The 24,814-nt window shown below is 42.2% G+C and overlaps 1 protein-coding gene across 6 annotated transcripts in view; it reads left to right on the top strand.

The window, feature by feature from the left end:
* The window catches only part of Sema6a (sema domain, transmembrane domain (TM), and cytoplasmic domain, (semaphorin) 6A), a 124,318-nt gene that overhangs the window by 54,055 nt on the left and 45,449 nt on the right, over window positions 1-24,814 (top strand). For all 6 annotated transcript variants that reach the window (XM_005376538.2, XM_005376537.2, XM_005376541.2 and 3 more), the window contains exons 2-6: window positions 13,276-13,413; window positions 15,700-15,817; window positions 19,904-19,964; window positions 20,927-20,989; window positions 21,735-21,836. In XM_005376538.2, the coding sequence (XP_005376595.1) occupies window positions 13,314-13,413; window positions 15,700-15,817; window positions 19,904-19,964; window positions 20,927-20,989; window positions 21,735-21,836 (444 nt within the window). In that variant the 5' untranslated portion in view covers window positions 13,276-13,313. The remainder of the gene's footprint in view (window positions 1-13,275; window positions 13,414-15,699; window positions 15,818-19,903; window positions 19,965-20,926; window positions 20,990-21,734; window positions 21,837-24,814) is intronic.

Here is a 24,814-nt window from a genome sequence, read left to right as displayed (position 1 = left end):
CACTAAAAGAGTAATTCATGAGGTACAAAAGCAGTGTTTGGAATAAAATTGCTTTCAAAAAATGGAAATATTATTGATAACAACTCTCATTGACTTTCAGGTGTCCTTCTCGTATAAGGAAGGAAAGGCATCCTGTGCCCTGAGCTTTCAGGTGGCAGAACAGTGCCCCAGTAAGGTGGTAATCTTGCCCAGGCTCCACATACCACATTGCTCTCTCCTCATTGAAGATTCTGGAAGACACCCAGCCTTTCTTTCATGCCTTACAGCTGCTGGAAAGAGCTGATGAAACAGATATGTGAAGAACACATCTGTCTATCCTTGTGTAACACTTTAGAATGACCCCTCCCCCCCCCAACACATACACTTTGGAGAGATGAAAACTGTGTTACCTGAACAGGAAGAATATTGCTTTTTCAGAAGAAAGTTATTCTTAGTCTTTTAGTTATTCGAAGTGAATCTAGGGGATTCCCTTTTTGAGGAGATATTTATGTATTATTCCCTGTCCATGTGGCCCATAGCTGCAACTTTTCTATCTGACTGATCACCCCCTGAAGGCTTAATGGAAAAGCCTGGATACCCTAAGTAGACCTCTGATTCTTAATGAACAAGGGATCAGTACCTTTCAGAGCATTTTATCCATTTCTTCTGCCTCTATTTCCTCCCAGGGAAAGGTAGGCTTGTGCCCCCAGGGATCCTGTGCTGTGTAGCTCCCTGGCTGGGCAGGGCACAGGTCTCACACTCGCTTTCTCTGATTTATCACTTCTCTTTTATCTGACCTTCAGCACTTTAATTTGCTTTCTGTCTGTCATAGTCAAGACTATTGAATAATTTCACTTTTCCTCCAGATTCTGGCCTCTCTGGCAGAGATTATAATTATAGTGGTTGTCTGCCATGCTATTAATTATGGGAGTTGTGGGGATTTTCTTAGATTTAAGGGTTAATTGGTGATATCCATGTGCTGTCTTCCTTCCAGATCACTTGGGCTGCAGTAATTAACCTTGTTTCCAGGTTATCTGATATCAACCATTTGCCTTGGTTTTATCTCAGAATTAAATGAGTTCCTTTTGTGTGCGAGGCCCAGTGTCCATTTTGTGAGAAAGAAGAGGGTGGGTGAGTGCAGGAGCAGCTCAGAGCACAGGGGCAGAGAGCGTGTCTTCCACTCCTGCCCATTGTCTACCCGAATATTCTGGAAATTCAAATTCTCCCTTCTGTTTTCCCTACAGTTCTGGTGTTACCAGAAGAAAATTCCAGGTGTTTGAAAAGTAAAGGCAAAACACGTTCACAAAGTAGAGGGCAGATGCTGACTTTTGGCAGCTGCCTCTCAGATACGCCATTGCAAGAGGCCCTTACTAGTTTATTCTGTGAGGGAGAGGGAGATTACCATGTGCTGACACGTGGACAGTACCCTGGAAAACCACCAAGTGCACAAAAAAAGCCTGCGAAGCCTCCCCATTTAGAGGTGTACTGAGCCATTGGTTACCTCTCAGTGCAAGACAGATGGAAGCTCACCCAGGCAGAGGAGTAGCTGAGCCTGGGGAGGCACTTCTGTTGCTAGATGCTGTTGCGTACTCGCGAGAGGCTTTGAGACCCCTCTACCAAGATGACTTCCACTCCGTGAGCATCACTCATTTTGTGGCAGTCTTTCTGTGTCCTTTGTAGGGAGAAGACGTGCCTGTAAATCTGTTACAAGCACAGAACAGAGGAAGCTAAGAGTAGGTAACTCAGCAATTCCTAATCTCTCAATTCTTCTTATAAGGATAATGTTACGTACATTTTAAAAACTGAATAGAATCAGATAATTTTGTAATTCTCTAAGGATTTTACAACACACTGTGTAATAATTAGAGAGCCCCCAGGCTTAGCCAAACCAATGTTGGGAGCTCTGCTCTGAGGATCTCTTTTTCCTTTTTATCTGGTTTTTAATTTCTTGAGGAACAAAGACACACAGTCTCTCTCTCTCCCTCCCCCTCTCTCTCTAAGCCTTGAAGCAAATATGTTTCAGAATTTTAAAACAAAGGTCTTAGGAAAGTGACACATACCTCAATGGGGTCAATAGCAATGCCTAATCAAATCTATTAATAGTTTTACAGTAAAATGTACAAAATAAGAGCTCTAATGGAAATAAAGACTATAAATGTCTTCATGCCAGTTCATAAAATTTGTTACTACAGGAGTAGGGAACAATTTAGCTTCAGGAGTTTTATTTGTCATTGTAAATAAGGGATCATGTACCTGCATTTCCAAACCAGCTCACCTCATTCACATCCAGAAACACAAGAAGCCAATATGTGCTCCTTTAGTTTTAAGGAGAGCTGAGGCATATTTAAAAACAACTAACACCTAAGTGACTCATCTGTCTGCCAGCTGTCTCTGTGCCTCCATGCACATTCCAAAAAGCAGGACTGTAAATCCCTTTGTTGTGACCCTTATCTCACCTATGTGAACAAGCAGGCATTACATGGCAGGGGTGTTTAAACAAACCCATAATTTTCTGGAACCTATTTTCATTGGCCTTAAGGAAACATATTTTCAGGCTGTTTAGAAATAGTTATTAATTTTGAAGGTAGGATTCCACATTAAAACGAACACTTTAGGGTGTCGTATCGTTAGATTTGACTTTAGCTTGGGACAACTCATGAATAGTGCCTTCTCTGTCCTAATTCAAATAGGGAATGGCCTTCAGAAAACCCCTAGGTTATTTAACTGTAAGTAAATCACACCAGCCTCATAGGTAATTTTTTATTGTAAAAAATATGAACACAGACAATAAAGATGACTCTGGTTTCAGAAAAACTCAGGAATAGATCTAAATATGTGGGTTGCAACTTCTACCCTGGTCACTGGGACATAATGTAGACTTTTTTAAAAAAGTAAATGAAATACATTCCTTAACAAATGTGGAAACGTTATGAAAATTCAGGAAATAATGCTGCCAACTCATTACTATTCAGGATGTGCCTAGATGCACAGACATAACAGAGAATCCACCGCGCATGTAGACTTTAACGATGATAATGCTGTTAGGGAGCAGATCCCAAAATGGAATCATGTCTCACTTTGTATGATCAGAAGCTATTAGTCAATTATAAACTCTATTTTTGGCTTTTGGGATGCAGGGGGAGAAAGCATTTGACCTTGTCAAGTGAGGCAGGTAAGGTAGTGCTAGATGGCACGTGCACGAGCCCCAGAGAGTCCGACTGCTGTATTTCAGCTCAAGCAGAGAAATGGTTTTCACTCTTTTTCTAATCTTGAGACTGTTTCACAAAACAAAACAAAGGTTTCCACATAAGGAAACAATAAGGACTTGTTCAGAGTTTAAATCACCAGTGACTGATACTGCCTTGGTATCTGAGGCTGTTATTCACGCCTCCAGTAGGGAGGGACCTTCGGGTTGTTTTTCTGTGTCTGAGCCATGTGTGGAGTTCACTTCCACTGTGAAACCTGGGGAGGTGTGCATTCCCACCACATGAGAGGCCCAGCAAACCTGGCAAAGTGAGGATCAGGGAGCTTAAAATTGAGGCTGGGAGAAAACAGATAAGTGATTAGAGAGTCATCCTGTCAAAGACAGCGGTTGCTTTCTTTCACTTTAAATCCTTCCGGATTTTAACAAAGGTTTATAGAAAACGCCAGTCACTGAATATCTCCGGTGTTCTCTAAAGCCACTCAGCAGATGTCTTTCTAAGGGGCTAGGGAAAAGTGCCTTGGACTTTGTATGTTATTTTTGCTCTCTGCTCTCTGTGTGTGTGTGTGTGTGTGTGTGCGCGTGTGTCTGTGTGTTATTGAACGTGGGGTCTTCACATTGAGCTGTGTCCCCAGCCCATTCTATTTTCTGTTTTCTTTTGAGGCTTGGTCTCACCAAGTCACTAAGTTGCCCAGGCAGGGCTCAAACTTGTGATCCTCCTGCCACAGCCTCCCAGAGTGCCTGTATTATAGCCATGTGTCACCACACCCAGCCTCTGCTTCATTTTTAATAAAGTCACAACTGTACAAAAAATTAACAGTAATATGACAACAATCCCTATGCTCAACACCTCAAACAAATAAATACCAGTATGCCTAGCTTGCACCTCAGAGCTCTCCCCACTCCCTTTCCTTCTGTCTTAACCTGAGAAGAAAATACTGTTCTAATACCTTGAACAGAACTTTGGGTAAAATGAAAAAAAAAAAAAATCCATTACTTTAAACAAATGTTTGAAAGTCCTTAAGCAAAGAATGAAATAGTCCAATTTGAATGTCTGGAAATTCAATCAGCACAGTGTTGTCCATTTTAAACATCACCTGCCTTGATCGGGTCCTTTCATCTGGAGGTCTTAACTTCCGGCCCGCCCTTCCCCGGGAAGTGATCGAGCTCCTCTGGCTTCCCTGTTCTCTAGCTGAAACTTTTGCCCCTCTTCATACCCCATGTACCGCTGCTTTAATCCCCAAGTAGTACTCTTCCCAACAGAATTTCAGCTTCTTTTGAAAGATTCTTGTTGTGTGTGTGCTCTATTTGGGGACCGTGGGCAGGAACTGTCAGCCACCCACTGACAGTGAGGTCCTCTGTGGATGGGGGTTCCCATCCTTGTCTGTGTGAGCAGCTCAGCCCAGAGCTTAGCTCTGTCAAAAACAGGGAGTCAGTGAGATGGAAATCAGGCAGTGGAAATAATGGACATCAGGCAGTGAGCCAAAGAGAAATGAATGAATGTTGGCTGGCTTTCTGAAAGCAGCCGCAGTAGGGAAAGCGCTCCATGGAGGAGTTGGGTGTCCTCCACTGTTGTTAGCTCTGCCACTTTTGAGTGGCAACACATTTGGCAAGTGACCTCTCTTCTCGGGGCCCCAGTTTTCTCAGTAAAATAAACGGAGTATTTGTTTCTGCAGCTGGAACAGATGTTCCAGTTCAGCAATATTATAACAAGTTTAAAAAGAAGGCGATGGCAAAAGGCTGGGGCATGTTGCTGGTAAACATGGTTGGGACTGTTTGTGATTTCCGAGATCAAGATAGCTTGCCACAGTGTTTTCCTGACTGTGGCAGCAGAGTCCTAATGAGTCATTAAATTGTATCTGACGTATCCAAGCCAAGTGCATTAAATGGATTGGCTCAAGGTTGTGTCTTTGGGGTGAGAGGTAGAGAGAAAGAAGATTGTCATAACAAAGAATTGACATGAAATAGGACATTTGCCTTCTCCCCTCAAAAGATTATAGGTATATAACCTACCTTTTTTTCCTAAGTTTTCTTTTCCTAAAGGTACTTCTGAATTCCCTATTTTTCTGCTCCTTTATGACAGTGGTTTCAGATCTAAAATGGAGCATCTATTATACACAGTCGATATTTATTATCCTCCATTGAATGCTATCATCATTTTCCAAAATGTGTTGAAGTTAGGTCTGTGGCATTTCCTTTTCCTCCAGCATAGGTGCTTTTATGTCTTTGTTAATGGCTAAGAAGAGGAGGAGAGAAAGATCAGATGCTTTATTAAGAGGCCGGAGCTATTTTTCTCATTTTTGTGGACCTCAGTGTGGATACCATGGACAGGTGGCTGTCGCAGTCCCCAAGGACTGCATGCAGGGCGGGTGTCAGCCAGGACCAGGAGGCCCAAGTTATTTCCAGGACCATTTGCGAGATGTTTGACCCTGTTCTGCATCCTACAGACAGTGTCCTTCTCTTCATGCTGCAGTCCTAAAACAGAGCTGTAAAGATCAGCGAAGGACACTTGCTATTCGTGCCCTCCTTGGTGCTTTAAATTTTGCTCTGCTACAAGAATAATCAGCAGTTTCGATCTCTGTTAGACACTCAGATCTCCAGCATTCAAGGAGCTGGCTTTTCTGCACGAACACCTGCTTTCCCAGCTCTCTCTGGGCAGAAGTTCCTTACTGTGACTTGAGAGCTGTCCAATCTGTTCATCTTAGCAGCCACCAAAGCAGGCAGGCTTATTCATACCCTCCTCACTGTTCTCCATGAGGTATTCACTTGAAAACATCACTGCTGATGGAGGCTGCAAGCAGGCAAGTGGTGCCGCTTAACACAGTGGTGTCACAAGATAATCAATTCCACCTAAAACTGTGGTAGAGAAGCATTTGCATCTTTCTGTCACCTTAAGTCTGCAATCAGGGGCCCATAAAGTAGTATGAGCCTTTGCACGCCTGCATGTTTGGAAGCAACTGTGTGCTCCTTTTATAGATTTTTATTACTGAAGCCATTAGGGACTTTCAGCCACTCTGTCCACGTAAGCATAGATGCATAGATGTATTAAGTTATTATCTTAAGTGCAGTTTCCATTTAGAGCAGCACTTCTCTCTCTGTCTCTGTCTCCTCTGTCTCTGTCTATCTCTCTCTCCCCTGCCCCTTTTTCTTCTGTTCCCTTTCTTTGATGTCCTGAGAAGGACAAAAACTGGCGTCACACTTGGGTTTGAGGTATGGCTTTCCCTTTTGACTATTGTGCTATTCTTTTTACCAACGTGCTGTAAATATTTACTGTGTGCTGCTTGAACGTGTTATTTACCCCTCCAGCCTCAGTTTCCCTGTGAGCACCATGGAGATGGTAAGGCCTGTCCCTCTGGGCTGCTGTGATGTTTAAACATCATGCGCATGTGCAGTGCACAGAGGTGCTCAGTAGACCTTCTATCTCATCCATTCTGTTCTCCACATCCTTGTTTTCCTTTGCACTACTGTGAGTGCCGTTATTTGTATTTTCAAAAGCCACGCCCATATAAGCATGATTCCTGAAACAGACTCTTGCCTCCCGGAACCCATCCAGAGATTGGAAGCTTAGTGACCTGGAGGGAGGGAGAAGAGAGGACTTCTACTGAATCAAGTAGGGTACCAGGAGCTCATCTCAGTCCTGCATGAGAACTTGTTAAAGGAATCCAAGAAAAGTATTAAAAAGCAGTTTTTAGCATGTTAATTGAGAAATAAACAGGTACTCATTAAGGCCTGGGCACAATCCGTTTCTGAGGCCCTGGAGCTGGGGTACTGAGCTCAAGAGCTTAAGCATCTTGTGAAAGGTCCCAGAGGTAAGTGGGAGAGAGGGCTTCTATGATTCAGATCCAGGGTGTGCCCCCAAACTTTCAGAGGCTGGGCCTTCAGCAAGTGTTTGGATCACAGGGGTGCGTAGTCATCGAGGTTAATTCCTTGATGAGTTCATAGCTATGTGTGTCATCGGTTGTGGGGGCCTACTCGGGAGAGGTGGGTAACTGGGGACATGACCCAGGAGGGTGCACCTCGCTCCCCAGTTGCTTCTTCTCTCTCTTCCTTCCCACCATGATGTGAGCACCTTCTCTTTGCCAGACCCTTCCAGCAGGCTGTTCTTTCCTTGAAGCCAGCCAACCGCACACGGAATCCTCCGAAAATCATGAGCAAAGATGAACCTCTCCTGCTTCAAATTGTGGGTGTCAGGTGTTATGTCTTGGGGATGAGAATGTGATGAAGACTCCCTTGTTTGACCCTCTGATGCTCCTGCTCTTCCAGATCATTAGCAACAGTTTCATTTCATGTGGGAGCTTTGTAACCAATTTCAGTTCACAATTTCAGAGGTTTGTACTGAAAGGAAAAGATGCTGAGGTCCGAGAGCTAGAGGAATAAAAATGAAAATAGTGTTTGTAGTGTAAAATCTATGTAAATTCTGACTGATGAGAAGGTGACAGCAGCACTCTCTTTGGTGGGTTGAAGCCGTAGACCTGGACATGGCTCTGAGGTTAAGAAGAGGCGTGTGACACGCTGGTGTTTCCTTCTTCCGGTGGATGAACCCTGCACAGCTCCATGCTGTGGCCATTTTTGCTGCCCACAGTTGTTATGCTGAGGAGTTTGTGTCGCCTCCTGTTTGCCACACACAGTACCACACATACGCACCCTAATCATCCTTGGTCTCCAAAGTGCATGCTGTTTGGGGATGATGAGGAAAGGGTGGAGAAAACAGTGAGCCCTGTCCCCCATTTATTTTGGAACAAGCACTTGCCCAGCTTCATGGAATTTTTTCTGCCTGATGTTGACCATAAGCTCAGGCAGGGCCTGACACCACCAGAGCCTGGGTAATTACCCCGCTGACACAGGCAAAGAGGGAAGGTGTGGGGGGCCTGGGTACCTTACTTCTCTGCCCGCACAGCCTCTCACCCCCACATGGCATTGCTGGCCTTGGAAATGTCTGCTGGTGGAGCCCTGTACTGTCACCGTCCCTCTCTGTCACGTGCACACTTCACTGCGGGGAGAATCATCTTGAATACCACAATCTCAGAGTCCAGACAAGTTCTATAGACCATTATATTTTGTGTCCTTTCATTTTACAGGTGAGAAAGCGGGGCGCGAGCAAGGTTGACGGGTCTAGGGTCACTAGACATTACACCCTCATTGTCTTAATGACAATGTGATTACTGATTATGTTTAAAACTTCCTATGATATCAGGAGAAAATGGGCTTTTTAAAAGAATTACTGAAGCATGGTCGTAAATAACTTTCCTCATGAAAAGGAAACTGCCACAATCATCATTTCCTCTTTATTTTTCTCTTTATTTTATTTCAAACAGCCTTAATGCTTCCAGATATATTATTTTTGCACACATCATTATCACGTATTATTAAAATGTTCACTCGATGCCACATTCTGGAAGGGCTGTTGTATCAACTTTAAATTGTATGCAGACAGTCAGGGGCACCATGCAAGTACATTGCTGCACTGCTTGCTGCAGATGGAAATGAAACAGGACATGGAGCAGCCCAACTGGGTCTTTTGAAAGAGCAACTTCCATGTATTTTCGTGTGCACGTGCTAGGTTTCACAGGGCCCATTTGCTAAGGCTGACACCCTAGTGAAGGTTGGTAAACATAAGCGGGATATCTCATACCACAGCAGTGAGGTCCTTGAGCTGTGGGGCATGGAAATCACTTTTGAAGCCTTCAGGGGGTCAGGCAGGGGAGGATGATGGGTGAAGGAGGCTTCCTAAGGAAATGGGAAATGGTGGGAATTTTTCCAAATGGAGGGAGCCAACCACTCTATTTTGGGCAGCCTCTACTCACTGGAGAGTGTGGCCAGCCAAACTAGATCCCTGATTTTTTTTTTTTTTTTTTTTTTTTTTTTTGAGAAGGCAAAAATCTAGACTGGTATGCTAAATCTATTTTTTCTATATGTTGTTAATTTAACTTTATTTTGTGAAACAACTTTGGATAAGTACCGTATTACCAGTTTATGAAACCATTATAATTTTTCAGGAGATAGTTGGGCAGATTTGATCTCATGGTACTTTGGCTGGGTAAATTTATCATGACTTGTCAATCCTTGTGAGAATTTATGAAATTAACCTGATTGTTTAGAAGTAAGGTGTGGCAATTGCTACCCATGTTCTCTGACTTCATAATCATTGCAGTTCCATTGGTATCTCCTTTGCTTCATGTTTTGCCAACACCATGACGTAAATGATGGGAACTGTATGTGCATGTGTGTGTGAGCGTGCATGTGTGGGTGGATGGATGGGTGGATGGATGGATCTATGGATGGGTGGATGGATGGGTGGATGGGTGGAAGCTCTCATAATTGAAAATATTTCACTTTAAAACACAATTATCAGGATAAATTCCTCCACAGGATTTTCAGCCAGCCCTCCTTCTAGCCCCTTTTGTTTGGTCTTCAATCTGGAATACCTGAAGGATATTTTCCCAGCCAGTGAGCATTCTACATGGTTCCTACGGCTCGTGGCAGCCAATAGTCATAACACCATTTATGCATCACAGTTTTAATTATTCAGTTTGGTCTTAAAAGCTGTCAGGAAAAATTAAAATAAAAAAGAATTTTGTCTGAGTTCAGAGTGTATAGAAAGTCAACACAAATTAATTTTAGATGAACTGAAATAGACCTAATAAATTCACAAAGCAGATGCCTATTAAAATTAAGACTGTTCTTAAGGTTTTCCATAAATTGTATGGGTTGGGGCAGAGTAGGTTTATAACTTTATTGTAATGGTGCATTTTACAAAGGCTATTTCTTTTCAGGCTGATAATAGTGACAGGCTGAGACAATTAGATGGAAAATTCAAGTATAATAAGCCTTTGAAATAAATGTTATTGTTTAAAGCCTTCATACTGACAGTCATTATCTCATTTTCGGAATAGTTGCTTAAACCTATGTCATAGTTGGTCTATATAAGCAAGTCACAGGCAAGGAAGTTGATAAATGTTTGCAGGTAGTTATAAATATGCTACATGAGGGGAGCACTTCCTGACATTTAAAAAACTCCTTATACAACATCTTAATTTATAGCAACTCAGATAACTCAAGATTTTTAAACTTAGTAGAAACTCTAGTTTCTTTCCTCCGGGCTGGTGTAAGTCCGTGTTCCCGTGATGTTAGGTGGAAGACCCAGTCCATGTTCTGTGAGATGGGGAATGACAATGTAATTGGGTGGGGATTCTTCTACAAAGCTATCATCTCAACAACAAAAAACATTGTCTACACTTTTTAAAGGATTAGGGCCCAAAGTTGAGTAGGAAGGGAATAATGCACCAAAATTTCAGCTTTAAAGAAAACTTTAAAGTTTTTGTGTGGACTGGCAGAGATTAACGGGTTCTGGCAGAACATGTTCACCATATAATGTACATGACAACTACCTGATGAAATGATGATAAAAGACACATAAAACAACTGCTTTTCCTGGCAAAGGGTCCTCCTATAAACCTGGAGATATTTAAATGACATATCTTAGCATGCATTTAAGGGTGAAAAGAAGCCGTTCAATTGCACAGTGGATTTCTAATGTACACATTGCTTTGCCTGCCAGCTTCAGGGGCTGAGAATTTTACATTCAACCCACAAACCTACAGAAAGCATTAAAATTGGGGAAATACAGTAAAGTAACAGGGTTCCATCTTGTTACTTTGGAGAACACCTGCACAAAGATGAATGACACTGTGGAAGGATACTCATCTGTTCTAGGAAAAATCAATCTTCAAAAGCCTACAGTACATGTATTTCCCAAGGTTTCTAAAGGAGTGAGTGTCAACCTTTTGCATTGTCTTTCTTTTCTGTCACACGCTGCAAACCCTAAAGCAGTATGCTTCTGTGTAAGGCTGCAGTTCTGCTCTTGAGCCCTTGTTAAGTGTTGCAGATTCTTCTCTTCCCCATGTGCTTCCTCATCTGACACGTAGCAGTGCAGGGGCATCTTGTTTATGTTTTATTTACTCTTGCTATTGCTTTGTCCTCTTTGATGTTATATTGAACAGAAACAAATGGGGAACCACAGAAGTTTCTTTCCTTTTTGTTCAGACTCTCCAAACTGAAAAGAACTGGCAAATAAATGAATAAACAGACTTACTTTTAACCCCACCTATAAATACATGTTTATGTCTCTCAGTAATGGACCGCCCTTGTGAACAGGAATCATGTAAACTTTAATTTTAATCTGTACATCAGAGATGAAGATATTGAACTGTTTAGGCTTTTCTCTCAACTTCTCTCCCACTTTGATTTTCAAGATAAAACAAATTAATTAATGTGCACTTTTCAGTTGAAGAAATGATTAAGAGCCAGCCGTGTCTGTGAAATTATAAGCTATGATGAACACTTGGGACTTATTAATGTTTTTTTTGGCATGAAGAAAAGAGGTATAGGTATCTAATACTGAATGGTGCTCCAAAAAGTATAAAGTAGCAGTTTGTTTGCCAAATTAACTTCCACAGACATCTAGGTTACTAAGTTTGATATTTCTACACATAACTCCTAAATGATTGATGGACTTCTGTAAAATACCTTTGTTCAGAAGAGACAATCCTTGGCAGTCTACTTCAAAGGGTTCTAGTCTCAATGAAATAAATCAGACCTGCATGTGTAAATATCGTATTGTCTCCCTAGTGTAAGAACCTGAGAGAGTAAATAAGATACAAAAGTTACAATAGATATTATGAAAGGGAAAGAATTTGCTCAAAAGAAAAAACAACAGGGATGGGGGAAGGAGAAAAGATAGAAAGAAGGAAGGACAAAAATGTATATATACACAAAATAGCTAAGAAAATTGTACTACTAATTTCTATTGATTTATGGAGAGGAACAGTTAATGCTTAATTGTTTGATCAATTTTGTATTCCTATATCTGGTAATCTGAACAAATACTTTGAAGATAACAATATGCAATATAAAACCATTGTTAATTTCCTATCATCTTATTTGAAATTCTGTATCACTTTTATGGTTTTTTAAAAAAAACTTTATTCTCTTCAAAATTAAAAAAAAAAGAGTTCTAGGCCGGAAAGATGAAATATACCACATTTTACATTCATTTCCCAGATAGATCAATGCTTGAAAAAATGCCTGAGAATGATGTGATATTTACTGTACTCTGTATTTTATTTCATTCCATCCAACAGCTCCTTGTAAGATTTTTATTTCTAAGATTTAGGAGAATTTTTCTTCATAGAAAGAGCATCTTAAAGAAAATACAGATATATAGAGCATACATTTTGTTTACTACTCTTCCAGTGTAGGGTAGTATTTCAGACTAATTTTTCAGACAAAATCTTACAAAGGTATGATTTTTTAAAATCTGTAATACTTTCTCAGGATGTGGTTTCAGATTCTCCCTAAAGTATTCTTCACAAAATCTGAGCACATCTTATGATTGCTTTTTAAACATAGATTGTGTGATTTTATTTATGTCTAACATCACTGTAGAATTACATAAACTGGGATGAAAAGATCTCAAGGAATTCAGCAGGTAATAAAACTAAGCAGGCAGAGTTGTGTGTGTGTGAGTATGCACAGGGGTAGGTGTGTAGTGTCTAGAAAGTAAGGTTTAGGTCAGTATGACAATCTTATTTTGATTTTAAAAAAAGCCAGCAATCTAGATAATTATCAGAGATCCCCTAATTTTTCATTGTCAGCAACTATTCCAAAGTTCTCAAAGATCCTGGGCGAGCCAAGCAAAACATGTTTGGGACATGGCACCTTTGATCTCTATAAACCTGCTGTGAAGAAAGAGATTCAGCTTAAATGGAAGAAAATGCACCTCAGTTATCCACATTTTTTGGAATGCAGAATTTTATAGTTGTGAAGTAGTCACCTAGAAGGGCATAGAGATGGCTCCAAGGAGCAGAGGCTGTGTCCTGTTTCTGGGAGGAGCTTTGCCATCGAGCTGCAATGCAGGGGAGGGAGGGTACATGCTTGATACAAGCTGCTTCTGTAAAACAGTGATTAGTGAATGCACAGTGCACAGGTGTGAAGCAGAAGCCTTTTGCCTTTACTCGTCTTCAAGACCATTTCATTCTATGAAATTGGATAAAGCTGACTTGCAAAACAAAAATATCTGTCTTGCTTTTTGGCAGGGTGAAGTAGAGAAATAAAGTCTCGCCGCTGAACTACTATGAGGTCAGAAGCCTTGCTGCTATATTTCACACTGCTACACTTTGCTGGGGCTGGTTTCCCAGAAGATTCTGAGCCCATCAGTATTTCGCATGGCAACTGTAAGTACCAGGAACTCACTCACTTCCTCCTTCCGCAGACATCTCAGCCTGCATCAGTGCGGCAAAACATAAAAATTAAACAGAAACATAGACATCACTTTAACCTGCTAAATGGCAAAAGTAAATAATTTAAATCTAGTCAAAAAGGTGTGACGACTGTTATGTTACTCCTCACTTGTTGCGGGGACATATGTGAGTGGCTAAATGTCCCTCAGTAACCCTGATGAAGTCTCAGTTACTATAGGGAGGCCATGCTTATACCTTAAAACTAGCAGTGTGCAGAATATTACTACCACTTGAGTGTTGCTGTTATTACACATTTTCACATACGGTCAGTATATAGACATCATTATAAGATTTGAAAAGAACATAATGACTGGATTGGAGAACTTTAGAGAAAAATAACTTTAAAATTTAGAAGTTATATCATTGTTACACTTGGATAAAAGGTGATTTTGAATTTACAGATGTCCTATTTTCACTGTTCCTAACCGTTTTTGGTATCTGTTTGATTGCCAGGGTAGATGTTGCCCTTAATGAAAACTCAGTTGTCTTCTCCAAAGAGGAGAGTTATACCTGTGTGTTAGATGGAACATCCAATTTACTGTTTTTCCTATTCTTCAAAAGGCTATTTTATCTCAGTAAAGGTGAAAGCGAATATTTTTCCAAGTACCTATTTTCCAGTAATTATCCCAACACACTGAATGAGCCTTTCAAAGGATATCTATCATTAATGTTAGATTCTAGGAGATCCATCAATGCCCAGCTTTCAGCTGGACTCTGTGGGTTGAAAAAGATAATTTCACATGAAAATGAGGTGGCAAGACTGACACATAAAGCAATTAGAGAACAAAAGGCCAAATGGTATGATTAAGACAAAATCGTGTACTTCAAGACCATCACTCCTGAAATGGTAGCGCCCCTCACAGTAAGGTACAAATAAACATCTATTTATCTCCATCTGCCATAAGTTTTTGCTCTTTGGCATCACAGTATAGAAGAGACACTAGCCCAAATATGCTACTGAAAATCCTACATCAGTGTCATCTAAATCCATGATAGTCAAGATATATGAATTGTTTTAGGACTTCCTTTATGAATGAGTGCTGAAACTTCAAGAACTATGAAAGGAAAAGCAAAAGCCTAAACCACTTACTTGCTTGCGAGTAATATATTCCAAGCCCCCTAATGACATCCGCACTGTGAGTCATGCTCAGATACTACAGGGATTTAAAGAGTAGGGAACTAAGTTTAAATCCGTAATGGTTTTCTAGTCATTATTTACACTTTCTTCCCTACCCCAGAAAACACTGCTCTAAATGTGACTTATTTTAAGGGAGGGAGGGGAGAATGGTCAGTGCTCTGGAGACTGGAGGTTTCAAGGCAGAGAGATGTGGAGGTATAGGTGTTTTTAAAGGTTAGGTATTATTGCAAACTCCCCACTGTCAGCCAAAGAGAACAGTAGCATAGGAGAAATGTGCTCATGGACTTTCTTTTGTTTTTTTTTTTTTGTTGTTGTTGTTGGTTTTTTTGGTTTTTTTCCGGTACCTGGAATCAAACTTATGACCTTGCGCTTGCCAGGCAGGCGCTGTGCCGCTGAGCTAAATCCCCAGCCCCTTGCTCGTGGACTTTCTAAGTTAGGGGAAATTCCAGATCACCTGACTGGCTACACTCAGTTTGACCCGGTCTTGTCAAAGCCCACATTTCTGTGATATTAGCCAATTGCTTAACTCTGGAGTGAACTTCCCACAGTTCCTAGAATGCCATCCGGCCGAGCGGGGCTGGCTTCAATAATAGATTATTCCAACTGGACGCCTGCAGAGACTGTATTTTTCTTCTGGCTCCTGGACGAAGGCTCTGGCCTCCAGACCACATTGCCATTGTGGTGATTGATGGGAAGGCGGCTTTGCAACAGTTTTGTCCCAAGACAAGATTTTTGGCAGCCTGCCCCCTCAGGCTTAGCACTCTCCACGAGATGAAAAGAAATCTGGAAGAAAAGAGCACCTTCATGCAAAGGGTTCCCTACCAAGTTTAACCCCCAGAAATTGTGACACTTAGCAACGATAAGTCCCAGCTTATTATCTGGAGCTCGAGTGTAACTTGATCATCCTTCAAGTGTACATCTGTCATAGTATTCCCTAAAATAACACTCATTTGGAGGTGGGAAATGGTGACGTGGTCTGAATTAAACATGGATTTCTTTGGGGGCCTGCTCCCTTGTCACCCTGCCCTAAGATTTCTTGGCCTGATCTACCTTCCCCGCTCTTGCCTCATCTCCTTTTGCAGATACAAAACAGTATCCGGTGTTTGTGGGCCACAAACCAGGACGCAACGCCACACAGAGGCACAGGCTAGACATCCAGATGATTATGCTCATGAACAGGACTCTCTACATTGCTGCTAGGTGAGTGGCCTCTTCTTCACATACCTCTGGAATATCCAAAACTCAGAGTCCCACATTTGCAGCAGCTTTGGATCATTTTTAAGAACTTGCAGTTCCCCATATTATTTAAGTTACAGACTACTTTAGTTTGTCAAGCAATCATTCTTTCAAGATTCTGTGTCTGTTTAACTTTACATGGATTTACAGAGAAATAATTGCATATTTTGGTGCTTAGACTCAAATAATCCACTGTGTATCTTGAACATATATGCAAATATTTACCCAAGCACCCACTAGAATGCTCAACTCCTTGATCCTTATTTGTTAAATCAAGTTAAATGTGTAAACATGTGTTATAGTGTGCATGTAGGTGTGTTTATATAAATCTATTTTTGCAGCAAATATATAGTATGTATCATTACTTTAAAAGAATATAGTGGCACCCAAAGAAAGCATAAACACTGGATGTTCCAGAGGGATTTCTAATTTGATTATAGTAAAGAAATTACTTCTCCTTTTAGAAAAATGTCATTTAGACAGACTGGTGTCTTAAGGCTAAATGGCATGGTAGAAATACTATCTAAGTAGGGATCACATGGGTTTGGGCTTTGCTTTGATGCCTGACTACAACTTCTCTGGCTACAAGCATCCTCTCCCAAATGAGGGGTTAGTTTAGATGATCTTAATGGAGTCCACTAGGGTGTCAGCCATATATGATCTCCCACATTTTGGGTGTGTGGCTTATTCAGAATAATTCCAAATAGACAGAAACTGGGGACCCTCTTCTGTGGTGTTTCACCTAGTGTAGACAGGTGAATCATTTTGCCCGGGGAAGAAGAAATAGATATATCTGGCTATGAGCATAAATAGGTAAATAACAATGGTCTTGATTGTCTTAAAACACTTAAATATTTTGAGGTGGCAAGCTCTGTAACATAAGCCACAGGTATGCGTAAAACATCTGGAGAATAACCCACACTGGGCACAAGAAACAATGCCAAAACACTTCAGATGTTTTACTTTACAAATATAGCTCATACTGGTATGTCTATATAAGTTACCGATGTAGTTGAAAATTCCTTTATAAATATCAACTTGTTCAGTCCTGGAAACAACCCTACAAGAAGGTGCTACTATTCTTCCCCCCCCACCCCCACCCCCGGTGTCTTATGGAATGAATCCAAGAGATGGCAAGACAGTAGCTGGGCTCAGTGACAGAGGCAGGATTTGAACAAGTGAGGCCTTAAGCTGTAAACCACATGGCCACTTCCTGTTCTGTGCTGCCCACTGAGGGACAGAGCCAGAGCCCTTTGCCCTGGTGCTCCCCTTCTCACAGCTGCACCCCAGAGCAGAGTCACTGTAAATATGTGCTCATCAGAATGCGTTCCCATCCCTCTCTGGTACCTTACGAGCTCCTTCTCTGGTTCCCGAAATATAGCAAGACTAGATTGCCTGTGTATATGATACCTGAAGGCTGGTCCAAACAAATGATTAAATATTAGATCAGTGAGAAAAAGTTTAACTCAGAAATCTCCTGCGCATTGTCCACTTTGCAGCTGAGTTTCAGGGCACAAACGGGATGTAACAGGCTGCCTTTACACCCAAGGATGTAGCCTGGATGGAGGATGGAGGGCTGCGGGCCCAGGGCAACACAAATGTTGGAAGCTAGGTGCTTCACAAACTTAAAAGTGCCCTTTATTCCAGCTCATTAAAATCAAGATAGTTTCATCTTGACTCCTCCCCATCACAAGGAAAAGGGGGAAAAATTATTTTATTTTTAAGTTGTGAAACACACTCAGCTTTCATTAAAGGTCAAGTTTGTGACAACTTAGCACTGCCCTGTCGGTTTTTATTCTACACTCAGCCACTTTCCCTCTCAATGCACACTCAGAGAAGTGCCCAGGGGTGCTGGGGACGCCATATTTAGGGCTGTTCCTTGTCATTGCCCGGTTCCCATCACTGCTCTGAGAGATCTGGGTTCCTAGGCAGCTAGTAACACGATTCAAAGTAAAATCCTGACCCCCAAGCCCATGCCACGGCAGCACAATTTGGCAGTGAGGGATGGAGGGGGAAGAGGCAGTCCTTGGGTTAAATCAGTTTACATTCAAATCACTTAGTTGAGGAAGAGCAGCATAGGAATCTTGGGCTGTCGCATGCAGACTGGGGATGACCCTCCATGCCCACCCGGACTATGTTGGACTCTAAAGTACTAATTCTGCTTGCTGGGGCCATATGATCTTTGAGATATTGAAAAAGATTGCCTTATCCAAAAGGGGATCTCATTCATGCAACTCTGTTTTTAAAACACTGCCCCATTCCTCCAGACAATTGGTGTCAGCAGTTGAGAGCCAAGTCCCATGGAGAACCCCGGGGCTGAGGGAGGGTAAGCTGGGAGAACTCCTTTCAGTTCCTTTTTTTAAAATTATTATTATCTACTTTGTAAATTCTTCTTTCTTTTTAATCTCTACACTACTAATTAACATAAACAGGCCATGCCAAAAGGGGGCAATCCGAGAGAGCTTTTTGAAGAGTTGCCAGTGCATATTAATCAGTTGTTAATTTACAATTCATATATTCAGCTCCTGCTTCAGTTTTGAAGGGAGGCAGGGCAAGGAGAAGCCTAGTCATCTCAAACCTGAAGCCGAAGTCACAGGCAATTCCTTTCCAATAATGTGCCTGACCACAGCAGCCCCATAAAGTCGAACAAGTAATAAACGCATGCAATAAAATGCCTTGAAATTAAAGGGCAGAGTGATTTTGGCACCCTACGGAAGTTTGAAGAAGCTTCCTAGTGCAGCAGTTTACAAAACAGGCTTCTTATTCTCTCCCTACTCTCCCTCTCTCTGCCTCTCTCTGCCTCTGCCTCTCTCTGAACTTCTCTCTCTTTCTCCCTTTCTTTCTCTCTCTCTCTCTCTGTCTCTCCTCTTTCTCATACGCTTACGCAGTTCAGTAGCAGGCAAGGAATTTTGTAAGATGAGAGCTCTGTCCCTTCTTTTTATGTGAAAAGCTTATTTTTATTTTTCTCTATATTCTTTCTTTAAAAAGCAGAAGCAAACATTTCCAAAGAACCATATATATAGATACACTGTATTCATGTATATGCACATATACGAATCCTGTGACTAATTCCTTTTTTCTTTTCTCCCCCCTCTTCCTTTTAAGTGATGAAGGGGTTGGAAAGTCTGCATGGGAGGCCTTGAGGTCCTGTTTAAAGCTGTGGGTAATTTTCCAGCCCCAGGACTTCCTGCATTTTAGAAAAAGTCAATGTTATTTCAAGGGAAAATGAGCCATTTGGCTTTCCCTCACTAGCGCCCGTCTCCTCCATTGAGTATAGTGCTTTTCTTCTATTTTGTCTGAATTCTAGACAAAAACGCCCTTGTACTCTGCTCACACAGAAGGGGAGGTTTAAATATAACCCCACACCTGAGCTGCTGATTCTGTTTCTCTCCTTCAAGGGGGAGATTGGCAGCAGACTGTAAAGACAACTAGTTTCTCAGTGAAACAGAAAGGTGAACAGAAACAAGAAGTGTAAACTTCAGTTCAAGAACATTTTAGACTTTAATTGACCATCATCTGGGGAAGAAAAGAGTGGCTTCTGGAAATAATTTTACCCTTATCATCTTCCATCTTGTCCATCAAATCATCAAAGCTAACACAGAAAATGTGTTTTCTAAAGAGATGAAGGTGGAGTTCCGCTTTTTGTTAGCTCCTTTGATGAACAAATGCGTGTTGAATACCAAGCAATTGGTACATGGGTTTGTAGACACTGAAAAGGCTCCTGATCCGTCTGTGTTCCAGCCTTCCAGCCCTCCCACCTGAGCCCTCCCACTTGAGCCTGAGGGGTTCAGGGATTGTAGTTCTGGTATTAAAGAGATAGTGACTACTATCTCTTTTTTCATAAAAGGAGAGTCGCAGAGCCAGAGGCCGTGATAAAGGAGGTGCTAAATGTGATCCAGAGGCATCTTGCATCTAGCAAGGGCATGGCTGGTTTTTTTAAAAAACATGGTATGGACTTATCTGTGCTGAATGAGATACAATTCATTCAATAGAAAATAAATGTTGTTGACTCCTGTGTTTGACCTCGTATTAATCTTTCTTTGTTTATAGGGATCATATTTATACTGTTGATATAGACACATCCCACACGGAAGAAATTTACTGTAGCAAAGTAAGTTGTTTCAAAACCATCTTTCTAAAATGGAGGACCTTAGGACGGTTTTTGCAGAGAATGTGTATATTAAATGCATCGATCAGGATGATGCAGCTAATACTAATTTGTAAATGCCAATACCAATAAACTTTTTGTGAAATCCTAATTTGGGGGTACACTTCGGTTTAATATGTGTTCAGAGCAGATACTTCATATTTTATAAATCAGTGTAGGCATATACATTTTGGAGATTTGGATAGTTTCTAAAATCCTGCAATAAAATATTGCCACATTTATCCAGGAAAAAATATCAGTGTTCATAAGTAAAATTTTGTGCAGCACATATAAAATGATAATATTTCTATGTTTTCTCATATTGAGTTTGATTTGATCATTGTGGCTCAGGAATTTGATAATTATCAATTTTAGACAAAGTCCAACCTGAGCTTCTTTCCTTCCACATGGTATTTCACTTCCTGAAAGCTGTGTCTTAGAAGATCCCTTTCGGCCATTAATTTACAGAAAGGAGTACAACGGAAGCTAAATATTTGTCCTCTTAAAGTGAACATCCCTTTTGTGTTTAAGGAAATAACTTCCATGCTGTAAGGATAAAGTCTTCTTTATGCAGAGGAATGGGAAGGGCAAGGACATGCATTTTATCCAAATGAGCATAATTTAGCAAGTTAATTTGGGTATTTGATACGAAGTTTCCAGGCTATTGTTTCTTCTTCCCTTTCTCCTTTATCTTGATCTCAGAAAAGGCCATTTTGTCGTTTAATGAATAGATAGGAATTCAAAATTAAATGAGTGTTTCCATCTCTCATCTTTTGTTGTTATGGTGAGTTAACCATGGAGAAAGGGTGTGGGAAGCTCTCAATAGATACATGTTCAGCCTCTGGTCTCCCCAAGGGAACTTTTACTTCTAAAATGAAACGCAACAACTCCCGGGCTCTAATTGATTTCTTTCTTGATCCCTGTAGAAACTGACATGGAAATCTAGACAGGCTGATGTAGACACGTGCAGAATGAAGGGAAAACATAAGGTAGGCAATTTTCATTCCTCCCGCAGCTGCCACTCTGGGTTAAGGTTTTGACGGTTATCTCCAGCCGTAGTCTGTGGTGTAGGATGCACCATGCTATTCCCTTTGCCCCAGTAATTGCTTTTTCCATCAACTTATTGAAGGCTTTAATTTGCAAAAATAGTTTGCTTTTAATGTGATGAAACATTACAACAGCTGCTAGGACTGCCTCGTGCGCTCCGCAGGAGAGCTTGGGATTAGGGACGCAGAGCCCGCCGCCTGGGTCTTCTGAGCGCTTGCTCTCTCCCACGGTCCACCGCCCGGACCGGGGCCCACAGGGAGTCTGCGGAAACACTCATAAAAGACTGCTGCAGACATGCAGGCTTGCGTGTCTTCGGTCGTAGAACAACATAAAAACACACTTCAACCCGAAGTCCTGTGCATCAAGGGACTCTGAAGCATCTGGTTTTAAAATTAATAGGATGGGAGGGTGGCCCTGCAGCTCGCCTTCTTTTTGTGATATAAAATGAAAACATTTTCCCAGTCTGTGCCATGTTTTTTTTTTTTTTAATTTACCGCTGAAACTGACAGTTGTTGTCCGCGTGGTCTTTTGGTGAACATCAGGAGCAGCTCAAACAAACATTTAACAGGGGAACTCCCAGCTGCCCTCACTCTGACCTTGCTTCCAACAGATCATGGCACATGGCGATGAATAGGTTTTTGTGTTGAATGGACTTGAAACAAAACAGTTTGAACTATTCTTTTGTAGGATGAGTGTCACAACTTTATTAAAGTTCTTCTAAAGAAAAATGATGATACCTTGTTTGTGTGCGGGACCAACGCTTTCAACCCTTCCTGCAGGAACTATAAGGTAATGCCATTTGTCTGCGGGACCACATGAGCAGGAGGTACTTCATCATTCACTGTGATTGTACCTGCAGCAACCAGAGAGGGGTAATTCAATAGCACCCGGCTTCCTTTCACTTGTGCAGCTTAATGTATAGCTCCACATGAGGGACCCTGAGCCAGCTTCTGAGCTTCCTGTTTGCACAGGGTTGATTGACACACCTGTAAAGAGCATACCGGGCAAGGTGGTTTCGGTGAGACCCCATTCTTCACTGTTCAGGAGAACAACAGACCTACCACGTGGTAATGCCAGGTGGATTTCCCCTCTCCCCCTCCCAACCCCACCTCTCTCTGGAGCACAAAAACACACTTAATTGCTGAGGGATTCCTATTCTAAAAGGTATCGCAAAAGCATGCTATTTGAAACCATAGACTTCCCTCTTGGTAAGATCTTTCAAGAGCTTTGGAATTTAATTCCATTTAGCACTCAGCTTACTTGACCGTGGCCTTACTTACTTTGGCCTTTATGCAGAGAAGAAGAAAATAGCTCTCAGAGAGTGGGTAAGGGTGGTTGGCTGAGATGCAGCTGATGCTAGTGCTGCCGACAAAGCCCGGAGCTCGCCAGTGGCACTGGCAGAACAGCAGCGGCCTAAGGTCATGGCATCGCTTCTCTTAGCTTTCCTTGTCCCTTCTTCCTGCTGCAATATTTTGTCCAGAAAACATGTTATGAGCTTCCATTTGGCCAGGCACTGAGGTTGTAAAGGGAAAGAGAAGACCTGCACCCTTAGGGAAGCCAGACAGGGAGAATGAATCCTTAATTCCATGGGGTTGCTGCCATGGTGACATGGTACAGAGAATCATGGCAGCACAGCACAGGAGCTCCTATGGGGGCCTGAGATGGCGATGGGGAAGTCCATTAGGAAGGAGGCAGATGCCTCTGCAGAGTTCCTACCTGCTGTTCTCACACACCTCCAGCCTGTAAGAAACCCCGAGATTCTGTAAGGGCAGGGAGCATGTCCCTGAGCCCAGAACCCGGTACAGCGCTCCCAAGCAAGTGCTCAGTTTGTAATCCCTGACCTTCACGTTAAGGGATAGGAGAGGTTAGTGAGGTGAAGGAAGGCATGGCAAGGGTGACAGCATGAAAAAGGCATGGCGAAAGGAGGCTTCTTGAGCCACAGAATCTTAATTTATTTCTGAGCTGCCGGACTGTGAAGAGGCAAGTGACAGCAGAAAGAGGTAGGCGGCCTGGGGATGACGGGACAGGAATGGAGTCAGGAAATTCTTATGTGACAGAAACCAGGAAGATTTAATAATTGATAAGGAGCACAGAACAAGGAGCCAGAGAGAGGAGCCACGGATGGCTGCTAGGCCAGCTGTTGGTGATTGCACAGATGGGACAAGAAATAAATGAGCCGCCGTGAGGCTGGGGTGCAGAAAAGACAGGTGTCCCGCTCTGCACGTCATGGGTCTTGCGTGGAGGGCAATGCCTGTGGTCAGGAGTGGAGATGTCCAGCCTGGGTTTAGGGAGAGAAATGTGGGTTTCATCAGTGTCTAGTACAGCCCTAGGGCTGTGGAGAGTAGAAACACTGTGACAGCTGGAGTCAGAGCTGGGGGCTCCTCAGCCTGACCTGACCGCCTCAGCAGAGACAAAGCAGGATCTGTCTCCCCCTCCTGCTCATCTTCATGCTTAGACCGGGCAAGGGCCAGCAGGGCCAGGGTGAGTGTGAGGTGAATAAGGCACAAAGGAGCACCCCAAATCCAGTAACTAAGGTAAATTTGATATTTCATGGAATCTTTTTAAAAAATCAAAATTAGTATAAAAAGTCTACCATAAATAAAAGATCAAATTTTAAAGTAAAGACAGAGCCTGTCCATTCATAACAGAGGCAGCCCACCCAGCCCAACATTTGTTCTTGCCAGTGACAGCATAGAGCTGCATTTCAACTTGAATTCTACCACTTAATAATCCACCCCAGTTTGCACTGTTTAGGACTCGTTAAGATTAGTGCTTCTCGCACATGCCAAGGAGTTCTCTAGCTAGAAAGCTCTCTTTTACAACAAATTATGAGTTTTCTTGGTATTATGATCTACAGACCACAAGTGGTCTATCTCATTCCTTTGTACATACGGGTATCCCGTTTCCCACGGTGCCTCACCTTGATTGAATGTGGTGGCCCTTTTTTGCTGTAGCCACATCTATAGAAATACATTCAGAAGCCACATCTGGGATGCTGCTCATGTTCAGGCCCTGTCTATGTGCTTATGCCTGTAAATGCTTATAAGAAACCTTGGCATTGCTCAGAAAGGTATTATCTTAGACTCGGTACAGCTTGATTTTGCTTATGATATGGGGAATAGTATATTTAGCTTCAGGGAGAATGACACCTCTCTTAAGTGCTGCTTATCAACAGATCAGAACCAAAGGTACAAAGCAAAAACAATGACTCATCTTCCCAGGACAAACCTGTCTCATCCTAGCACAGAAGCGTCCACTGGATTAGAGTAACTAGAAACAGGAAAGTGACAAATCTTTAGTCTTTTCTCTGCACTGTGCCCTGATTCATGTGATTTTTTATTACAAAATGAAGCTGAAATAAAATCAGCGGGGGCAGAACTTGGAAGGCTAACCCTAAGGCTGCACCCTACCTCCTCTATGCCTTTTTCTTTCTGCTATGAACCTCATGAACTTTCTGCAGCCGTTGGGCTGGTTCTTTGGATAATTATCTGCCCCCTCCGGTGATTTGATTTTCCAGGGGCTGCTGTTAGGTCTGAGATTTGCTGACTACCACAAGGATTAGTTCTTCCTGCATGGGAGGAGGGTTACACCATGGCATCATCTTGTTTCTGGACCATTCCCAAGTCACAAAACAATATGTTAAGTTTTCACTGGACTCGGTAGGAGTGAGATTTTCCATTTTAAAAGGAGACCCCAGAGAAGGAAGGAGACCAAGTGTCACACACCTGGAGCTGCTGTATCAACCGGCAGGGTGGGCAGCCTCTGTC

The sequence above is a fragment of the Chinchilla lanigera genome, unplaced genomic scaffold (assembly GCF_000276665.1).
Source record: "Chinchilla lanigera isolate Chin_1 unplaced genomic scaffold, ChiLan1.0 scaffold00007, whole genome shotgun sequence".
NCBI classification, from domain to species: domain Eukaryota; kingdom Metazoa; phylum Chordata; class Mammalia; order Rodentia; family Chinchillidae; genus Chinchilla; species Chinchilla lanigera.
This window is presented reverse-complemented; position numbering and strand designations above follow the sequence as displayed.